The sequence below is a fragment of the Protobothrops mucrosquamatus genome, unplaced genomic scaffold (assembly GCF_001527695.2).
Source record: "Protobothrops mucrosquamatus isolate PMUCROS unplaced genomic scaffold, P.Mucros_1.0 scaffold131, whole genome shotgun sequence".
NCBI classification, from domain to species: Eukaryota; Metazoa; Chordata; class Lepidosauria; order Squamata; family Viperidae; genus Protobothrops; species Protobothrops mucrosquamatus.
The window spans coordinates 144198-155208 of NW_015386498.1; the positions used below are offsets into that span (position 1 = coordinate 144198).

At 38.5% G+C, this 11011-nt stretch overlaps 1 protein-coding gene across 1 annotated transcript in view; it reads left to right on the top strand.

Moving 5' to 3' along the window:
- The window catches only part of SUGCT (succinyl-CoA:glutarate-CoA transferase), a 349587-nt gene that overhangs the window by 13139 nt on the left and 325437 nt on the right, over window positions 1-11011 (top strand). Inside the window, exons 4-6 of the mRNA XM_015813065.1 lie at window positions 155-240; window positions 4395-4445; window positions 6687-6807. Coding sequence (XP_015668551.1) covers window positions 155-240; window positions 4395-4445; window positions 6687-6807 — 258 coding nt within the window. The remainder of the gene's footprint in view (window positions 1-154; window positions 241-4394; window positions 4446-6686; window positions 6808-11011) is intronic.

Consider the following 11011-nt stretch of genomic DNA (forward strand, 5'->3'; position numbering starts at 1 on the left):
CTTTTGACATTTAAAAAGAATATTTTTATAGGCCACTAAAGGTTTGAAGGCTATAATTTAAGCTGGAATTTGGGATAGCAATGTGATTTGTAATCACATAAGTATACAGAATGTTGCCGGAAATTTGTTAACATTAGCCATTTCTTACTTTTAGGATCTGGGGATGACACTCGATCCTGGGGACCACCATTTGTTGGAAATGAAAGTGTTTATTTTCTCAGTATAAACAGAAATAAAAAGGTAATTAAAAGTCCTCCTTGTAAGACTAAATGTTTTAAAGTATGCAATTCATTGTTTCTACTTAGGCAGTTCCTGTTGCATGAGTAGTACAGATGTGGGCCCTCTGGCATACTTTTGAGAATTAGCTCCATCCACAGATGAATAGTAGAGATGTGAGAATTAGCCCCGCCCATCATGGAAAATTCCCACACCCATCCGCACACGAGCGTAATTGAGGAATAGAAATGTGGGAAGTCTCCACACCATACAATTTTCCCCCCTTTTATCTACAAAAATGCAATTCTATCCATTCTTTATGGAATGTAGCTATTGAGAAACCGATATCACAAGGCAGTAGCAACTGCATAATTTAGCATTTGTATAGAGGAACGTTGATATTTTGGCAAGATAATCCACTTGCATATTATCTCTCTTTAACCAAACACGAGTTCTATATTCCTAAAGAATACATCATGAAAGATCACACTAAGCTTGTTAACATTCTTTGGGATTGTAAGTCAGAATACAAAAAACTTGAGCATACAATGCTTAAAAAACCCATCGTGTTGCAAGCAGTAGAGCCCTAAAAGGCATTAAAAGAATTTCTTTCCATATAAAAAATGTCCATCGACAAATTCAGATGAAAAGATACCAGCAACTCACAAAGAATAGTTTCCGGAGGAGTTACTTTATCACAAGTTAATAACATGTTTCTAAAACACAACAGTGGTATCACTACAACCAATTATATTAATTTGGATTCACATAAGATTGATAATGTAGCAGATCCAACCGATGCACAAGATGTCGCAACTAAGAGCTATGTGGATGCTACTAACAAAGTGACCAGTGACCTGCACCTGAGTATCGGCTCTGACATAGTCAGGTGTCTGGGTTGTACAGATCTCACATCTGGGAAAGGATTCGCCCTTGTGCTGGGAAATTTGCAAAACCGGTTGCGCTTTACCGTTGCTGAACCGCCAATGATGTAGATGCTGATTACTCTGGAAACCACACATGGATTTCTGGTCCGAGCTGCTGACCAAAACGTGTGACAGCTCGGTACTATCAACGTAAAGATCCACAAGGACATTAGCATGACTAGCCACCATCTCACGTTCCTCCCGGAGCCTAGCAACAGTCAAGATGTGGCAACAAAAAACTATGTGGGTACTTCACTCATATGCAACATCTACACAGGCAGTATTGAATCTTCTAGCCTGCTATCAACCTGGCAGTCAGTCAGACTAAACGCCACTTGCAAACTGGGCGTTAGCTCGTTGTTTGAAAACACTACCGATATGATTTATCTTAAATCTGCCTCCTGGAGGCTTTTGCTTTTCGGTAAAGCAGCAAACCAAGAGGCTCATTTGCAATAGTTCATGAGACTGCATTGAATTTAATTGTAGGTTTTATTAGAAATCAGTTCAAGTTTAGCCACACATTAAACCTATTCCATGCATTAAACCTATACCATCATTAAAGTTACGGCACAGAATCATAATGATGCTGGTAATTTGAACCTGATTGTCTCATTGACAGAGAAACTGTAATGTTTTCAAACCCTATTTAGATTTGGAAACCCAATAACAGTAGCAATCTCAGTATACTACCGACATCTTTTACCCATCAGATTGAAAGTTTAGCATCCTGCCCGAAACAACCACCACAAAAGCTTCTGTTGCAGCTGGTACCTCCTCATAGAATGTCGCCTTGATTTGAACGTCTACAACTGACAATTTTAGTCTTTCGCTCTGCTTACATCGAATACCATGATTGGGAAGAAATATTTGAACCCCTGCCGGGGAGATGTTGCTCTGTATAATTAAGTTGATCCATCCCATAGTAATTCTCTTGTCATCTGAAGGGCTGGTGGTGGGCATTTGTATTTGTGAATAAACTTGTATACTGGCATTCCATATTATCTCGGCATTTTATTAATAATAGATTATCATTGAAGGCAACCATCCTATCAGTGGCATATTCAAAATAGCTCTTAAAATTTGTGAATCGCCGGTTATCAATCCAGATGCAGTAATTGGAACAAAACCGCCGCTTCCAGATTTGAGGAAGAGTCCATCATCCATTATTCCCGATCCCTTCTGGTATGTTCGAAGATAAATCCAGAACCATATTACATACAGAACCTCCCTTTTTGATGTAAATTGCAGATCCATTGATAAGTTTACTGCCAGCAGCGCCTCCTATACCTGTTAATGTCCCAGTAATGAGTGATGGTAATACGCTTGATAGAAGGAACTTGCCAGTGGTAGCTAGCATGGGCAAAATAGCTCCAATAAATCCTTCCTCAACTTTTGCATTGTCCTTATTTTTCATGTTGACAATCGCTTTTTTGTTCGCCAAAACAGGTGGAAGCGGAATGTACGACTTACTCTTTAATGGTTTGTACGCGACGGTGTTTATCTCCAACCTTTGCACAGCCTTGAACTTCCAGTTACTACCTCGCATCTGAAATATTGCCATTGACTCCATTATCTTGTCAACAGCTTTGCTATATAATTCACTGACATCGGTCGCTTCTAATACAACTTCTGTCTTTGAATGAAACGGAGCATTGGTGCTGATAACTTCTCTGCTTTTCATATTGTCACACTCCACCTTGCAAGAAAGAACCAAGTTAACTTTTGTCATGCAATTATTAGCCAGCAGATTTACAATTTTGTTTCTTACCCTTCTTAGAAATGGAATTGCGTCGACTCCTTTAATATTGTCAATAACGTATTGCTTTGCGAATCCTTTGATTGCCAACTTGCTTCGTCTGATCCGAACCTTGTTTTTGTAAAGCTTGTTGAAGATAGATTTGACTTGTGTTTTGAGCACTTCAAGTTTTTCATTCACAACTCTCTTTGGTTCTTTGGATATATAGCTAATAATCCAATCAGCATATGTGTTGATCTTGTCGTAAATTTTCTTGATAACTGAAGCTGGCATTGATGTAATAAGAATAATCTGTATATATGGAATCGGCTCATCGAATCTTGCTGTAGTACCACCAAGTAGAGCCATAAACTCAGCCTTTCTGAGCTTTGAGTAACCCCGCAGTCCCCGTTGTTTTGCAATGGCACGCAACTCACGAACAGTTACTTTGTTAACCATTTTATAATAGGCAAGAAATTTGTTTAAGGCATATTCAGTTTTGGAGTCCAAAAACCTGTTAGTTATCAACCAAGTTTATCTCGTATCTTTCTCTCCATATTTTACCATTGTAATCATTGAAGGCTTTTGTTGAACATCTTAGTGCATGTCTAGCCTTGAAGATCGAAGGATATTCAGTTTCAATTCCTGTTTCTCTATCTTTAACTATCACCTTCATTGGGTTATTACGGATCTATTTAAGGTGTGCATACTTTGGGTTTTGTGGTATTGCAGGAGCTTCAGTAGGAACAAGCCCTCTTTCAACGAGAAGTTTCAAGATCTCTGTTTTTTTCATAGTCATTATGCCTTTGATCTTGTTGTCTTTCATTATCTGCTTCAGGGCAGGAAGTGGATATTTCATTTTAAGGAACTCATCCTTTGGGTTCACAATCTTTTGTGACTTTTGCGGCTTTGTGAAACCTTCAGCAGGAACAAGCCTTTCAACGAGAAGTTTCAAGATTTCTGTTTTTTTCATAGTCTTCACGCCTTTGATCTTGTTCTTTCATTATCAGCTTCAACTTTGGAAGCAAATATTTCTTTATCGTAGACATGTCTCTTTTGTTATATACAGAAATAAATTTTAATGCATTTTCATTTTTGTCTTATAGGTGGATAGCACAGATTTTTCTAGGGTGGGGATTTCCCACATTTCTACTACTCATCTGCGTTTGTGTGCGGGTGGGTGTGGGAATTTCTCATGATGTCATTGGTGGATGGGTAGGGGATTTCCCATGATGGGCGGGGTTAATTCTCACATCTCTACTACTTGTCTGTGCTTTTGCATGGATAAACGTATGTGGATGGGGCTAATTCTCAAAAGTGTGCCAGAGGGCTCCTATCTGTACTACACGTATGCATATACACAGCATTGTTTAAAGGTGAAACAGCTATTAGATGTGATTGATTCATTCTTTCATTAATGTTCTAAGTGGATTTTTTTTCAATAATGTTCTGAATTGATAACTGAATAGAAATTGTTTTTATATTATTAAGAGAATTACATTTTTTCTTTTTACTAGAGTATAGCTATTAATATGAAGAAGGCCAAGGGAGCAAAGATAATTAAAGAGGTGAGTTTAAATTGAAAAATAAATCCTTGCATATCAAAGCAAAGTTTGTGGGGGAGAAAAAGGTCAATCAATTTCAACTTCTCGCGAAAAAAAAAGATCTCACGAAGTTGGAATTGATTGACCTTTTTCCCCCCCACAAACTTCTTTTGTTTCCCTGCACATGGCGGCAGATCATGAAGGAGAAATGGCACAGGGCTAGGAGTCAGGTAAGGAAAGGCATGGGTGCTGACGGCAGGATGCCCGCCCGCTTCACCACCCTCTCTCCCCGAGCCTCCGGCGCTCCACCTGCCACCTCAGTGCCCTTCCTGCTGCCTCCCAGCATGGCTGCCCAGGGACTACAGGGCCTGGCCTGGCACGGGAAGGGTACACATGACCTGCCTGCCTGCTTCACCATCCTCCCTCCCTGAGCCTCTGGTGTTCCACCTGCCACCTCAGCGCCCTACCCAGTGCCCACCACCCAGCACGGCTGCTCCAGGGCTGCAGGGGCTGGCCTGGCATGGGAAGGGCACGCCTTCCGCCTGCCTATCCCGGTACCGTACCTGGTTCGCCACGCTCTCGCAGCTGCATTGCTTCTCCACTCCATGTACAGGCCCCGCCCCACCCCCACGCATTCTTGACCTACCAGCAAAAGGTAAGCTGTTCCCGAAAGTAAATCCTAGTGCTTTTTTCAGAACCCAAAAGAAAGTAAGACCGGGTCTTACTTTTGGGGAAACACAGTAGATTGTTGTCAGACCTACCCCAGTTTTCTCTCTCAGGAAAGTAGGACTTGTGACTCCATTTAAATTCCCAATCTCTCCTTTCATGACTAGTCCCCTGCCAGCCAATGTGATACCAGTAAGATGTTTTGAGAAACTGGGATGTGAAGCTGGTAGCAATCCATTCTCAGAGCAAAAGGCCTTGAAGATTCTGGTACGAGCCAGTGTGGTCTTGTTACTTTCCCCCCTCCCCATCATCTTCCTATTTCCAACCATTTGATACACATGTGTGGATTGCCCCAAATGCTTCCCCCATCTCTTCCCCTTTGATGGCAGGAGCCCAGCAAGGCTCCAGGCCAACAATGGAGATCTTGACAATTGTGCCTATCCAAAACTTTGTGAATCACTAATGCTGCTGTTCAGATATTAAAGGAAAAATAAAAATATACCTTTAGTACATCCTGAGTGGCTACCCAACTAACTCTAAAATTCACAGTAATGTCTGTATAGGTTAAGTCTACCAGTAAAAAAAGAATACCATTATAATTATAGGTGTAGAGTCTTTAAAAAGTGATATGAAAATAAGGATACTTTTTGAAATCACTGAACATTTCTCTCCATTACATTTTTTAAGCATCTCTTTCAACATTGTCATTTTAAGGAAATATTTTTATCAGCAAATTAAAATTCTTTTTAACTATTGGTTAGAAAAAAACCACAACTAAAGTTGAAATTGAAAAGAACTTTCTTGGTCCAATAATAGATTGGGAAGAATAATTGATGAAAGCACTTTCTTGGCCCAATAATAGATTGGGAAGAATAATTGATGGAAAAAAATTGGTATATTAAGTCTTTGGTGAATGTAGCCACAACCAATATGGAGTAAAATGTCTTCATTTTGAGAAGCAATCTCCAACACATTTTCCCATGGCTGCATAACACACATTATTCAGTCTTCCTTTCTCCCCTATTCTCCCACATGCAGACCAAAATAATACTTTGAAACAGATTGAGCTTATGTTAATAGACTGATTTTAGTTGGTATATGCTCATACATGTGTAATATTTTTCTTCAACATTATGGAATAAAGGATTCGCTCTCCTTCCTTTTCTAATAGCAACTGTTCTTGAAGATGCCTTGCAGCTTCAGTGATATCATTGGAGCCTTTTTTCAGGCATCATGGAATTAGAAAATATTCTCTAAGCTGCTGCATACACGATCTATGGATTAGAAATTGCTTATGCCTTGGTTCCATAATCATAGCTTAAATGTGATTATTACAAAGTAAAGAAATAATTTAAATGAGCAAACCAGTCAGCTCTGTTAGGCTCTTCTTATTCTTGAGTTTCAGTTTCAGGACCGATATTTTAAGAATCAATTGCTATGTTTTATTTCTATAGAGATAAATTCAACTCTATAGAACACAGATATGCTAAAACTGTCTTTTTTACTGAGATTTTAAATTATGTTTATGGTTTGTTGTTATTGCTGCTGAATGCTTGGAAATTTGTTAAGAGTCTGACTCATTTCCACTTTAAATTTCAGCTGGCAGCTCTCTGCGATGTGCTTGTGGAAAACTATGTCCCTGGAAAACTGGCTGGAATGGGTCTAGGCTACGAAGACATCAACAAAGTTGCACCTCATATTATTTACTGCTCAATAACAGGTATTTAATTTCAGCAGTACAGTATTCTGTCATTAGCTTTATTTTCTTTGAAATTTTATATGGTTTTATTTTTAATTCTTGTTATGAAAAATGAGATGATATTCCATTCCTTATTCCCAGAATGTCAAATGCAGGAAAGAACAGGGAAATATAAATAAGTTTTAAACTATAAATTATTTTAAAGTATGATTTTAGACCAAATTTGTATTATACTTATGCAGGTAATCCCTGAGTTACGAGCATTCACTTAACGCTCGTTCAAAGTTATGTGATGAGTACCCTTAGTGCTTACGAGCAAGTCCTGCAGTTATGAATATTGCAGCACCACGGCAGTCATTCACCCATACAAGTGACCGCAGTGGCTCTGCAACATTCAACCTGGTTATTCCCTCCCTCCTGACCCCTGCCCTGGGTCTCCCTAGGCACCAGGCTTTCAATACTCACCCTGCGAAGTTTGAAATCCTTCACTTTCTTGGCTGCTCCAGGCCTTCGTTGCGTTTGCAGAGAATGGAGGCCTAAAATAACGCAAGATCATGCAAGGTCAGTGGGGCGAGATCTCACGCTACTGATCTTGCGTGATCTCATGGTACTTTAGGCCTCTGTTCTGTGCAACAAAGAATGGAACTTCGATGTATGACCACAATCGAGCCCAAAATTTATGTTGCTAAGTGAGAAATTGGTTAAGTGACTTTTGCCCCATTTTACGACTTTTCTTGCCACATTTGTTAAGGGTCATGGAATATAAACAATAACAATTGTAGATAGCTTGGTAGCACCTGTTATCAGTGACTTAGACACAATTTCAGATAGTTGACCTTCTGCCAGATATATTATTACTACTATTACAGTCGTGTCGGTAACCCCAAAGTGCTCCCAGGTGAAAGGGATTAGCTGGTGGCATCAGCATTGCCTGGGGGATGCCAGTTGGGGACTCCTTTTGTGTCCCTGTTAAGCTGCCCACTGAAGTGGTATCTATCTATCTACTTGCGGTTATCCGCTTTCAAACTTCTAGGTCAGCAGTTACTGGAATGAATGGAGCTCATCCTGCCATGCACAGCAATTGGATCTTGATTGCAAGCTTGCTGACCATCAGTCCAGTGTCCTAACCACGAGAGCCATCTGCTCAACCAGAGATATTAAATAAGATATCAATTCTAACAGACAAAATCTAGAGTAATCTGATGCTGTATCTTGTCCATAAGTAAGGAAATCAGACAGTTGATCCTGTGCAAAGATATTTTTATGTGAAACATTTCTAGTATACAATCATTTGCTCCCTGCCTCCTTGGCAGGTGCCAGAACTTACGTGTCCTTTTTATCTAAACTGTACAAGTAGAAATAGAGATATAAGGCTCAAAGGTGAGAATGATTGCAATAAAATGATGCATATTCTACAGTGAGTACAATTAATAATAATTAATGCTTAATTTATGTAAGAATAATTGCATACAAATTGTCTCAGCTGTCTAAGTAAACCTTTCGATGTATTTTATATGTAGAAAAAGAAAAAAATGTCTTCTACAGGTAGTCCTTGATTTACGACAGTAACAGAGCCTCTCCATTCATGTTGGAAATTGAGGACTACATTAAATGAAGTGCATAATTAAAGACCTCCCTGTCTGTTTTCCCCAATGCATTTATTAAATGAATGCATGGGTCAAATGCATGGGTCGTTAGATAGAGCATGGAGTGACTCAGGGATGGGGGAAACTGTGGGAGACTTAGTGCAGGCACAGGCACACTCGGGAAGTCTCCCTCCCCCCGTGAGATATCCCATGCTCTGCTTTCTGTCCCTTTGGTTCCCCAAAGACCTATGGGCCTCCTCCCCACTCCCACTCCCTTGTCATCATTTGCTTACTTACAATTCCTCCATAGCCACCTGTCACAATCGCACATTTATCTCTTGAAGATACCATTTTGCAGGATTTTTTTTCATTTTATTTTTAAAAAAGGTTAAAATACAAAACTCCAAAAAATTGAAAAGAACAAACAAATAAAAAAACACAAAACAAACAAGGCATTAAAAAGTGCATTATGAAACAAAGAAAATCAATGTATTAATCAGTATTCAAATAGTGGGGATAACATGTATATGGATGTTGGGGTTTTTTTAATGCACTTTTTTAATGTCATGTTTGTTTTGAGCAGGTTTCCTTCTCATTAAAAACTTTTTAAAGATGGGAAGAAGGTGGAAGGCAACAATGCAAGAGAAGCCATCTCACTTTCAAACTTTTATTGATTTATCAAAATATAAAATACAAAGAGAAATTCAAAAAAGTAATAGAAAAGTAGGAAGAGGGGAGGGAAAGGAAAAAAAGGTATAGTATAAAAAGGGAAAAGGACAGAAAATGGCACCAACCTCTGACTCTCTTTAGCACAGTGGAAGGTAACAACATTACAACCACAACTTTTTACTTTTACACAGCAATAGGTACAAGCCATTTCTATAACAATAAACCTATCTAATTAGTAAAAACAAAATCAAAGTTTCATTTCTTTTTTCATCGCAAGCACAAAATCTGGAAGCAATTTCAAAATAGAAACAAGGTTAGATATATTCTCTTCTTTGGATAAAAGAATCAGTTTGACCATCTCTGTTTTTCTTTGCTGTGGGGAATAGTATATGCTTCTGTTAACTCATTAATCTTTATCATAATTCATATTAAGAAAATCTTCTGTATTATTTTATTTCTTTTTAACCATAAAGGGAGGAAACACTTTTTCTAATTTTGATATTTTACTAACTTTAAAAAATATTCAAGTAATCCCTTCATTTTAAACCCAGAACCCAAAATACAATATTACATTAGAGCTTTCATTCAAGTATATATATATCACACCAATATAAGTCCAATTAACTCCAATTAGCTCATTGAATTCAAATCTTTCCCCCGAGTTTATCCTCATGGAGTAAATCTTTTTCTTCTCTTATTTTCAAATTTAATCAATAGTATTTTATAAACTTTGGGAATTATTCAGCATTACATAAAAGGACAGAAGACATGCATTTATCCATGAAGGAAAAAGTCCCAAACCTGACCTCTTAGGAGTTGTAAATTTACTTGGTACTCTTGTTTCAGTTGCACTGGGAGGGTTGTATTCAAACCATCATTATAATAAAAGCTGGTGTCAGATTTATATTCCAGAGGTACAATTAAGTTATTTGCATTGTCCAGCTTCCTGTTCTTTTTTAATATCCTCTGTGTAATTAATATCTTTGGACCCTATCAGATTTATGGTATAAATGATTTTCTGTATGGACTTTTCAAATAATTTTTGACAACAGACTCTAGCTCAGAGTTAAACGTCCTCATAGCTCCCTCTAGTGGTCAAAGAATGTTATTTATTTATTTATTTATTTATTTATTTATTTATTTATTTATTTATTCATTCATTCATTCCCTTTTTATGAATCAGAGTTCATGAAAATTGGAAAATTTCAAAGATCACAACAAAATAATACAGAACTACAGATTATTTTAAAAGTAGTTAATTAAGACCACACATTTTATCCTTTCATTTCAAAAGAAAAAATATTCCACATTTCCTTATTTTAGCTGCCACCAACAGTCGTTTAACAGTAAAGGAGACTAAAAAATGGCATATGGCTTTGTGCTGGTCCAGCATATAGCTAGCTTAGGAATTAAGAACTGTGTAGAGCAAGTAGCATTTTTAAGGGGTTAAAGTGCTGCCCCCTTAAGGGTGGCCTTCTGGGAAATGTAGTTTAGTTGTTACATGGTTATATCTATGTTCTAATTGGCCACTGGGAGGGTCTTGTATCTTTTATTACGGGACATCCTGTTACGTGCCAGTTTAGTATCTCTCTCCATGAATCCTAGCCACGAGGCTGGGAGCTCCATAGAATGGAGAAAAAGTAACCAGAGCAGCATGTGAGATTTATGAAGATGGAGGAAAATTATTCTCTTTTTACCTGCATGAATGGACAAAATATGAATCATGTGACAGATGTATCTACAATAACTGTGAGTTAATGCTTAGGATTCCTGAGGCTTCCGGTGGCAGGCGCCTTCGCTGGTCGCAGCTGATTGCTGCCTCCCGCCTGTTTTGCGTAAAAGCCGGTTTGACAGCCAGTATCAGCTGTCAAACGGCTTGAAACCTCTCCCCTGGGCATAAGGGGAGAGGTGAGCTGCCCGGGGTAGGAGTTGAGTTCCCGAGTCGCCCTATTTGGACGATGTAGGTGAGA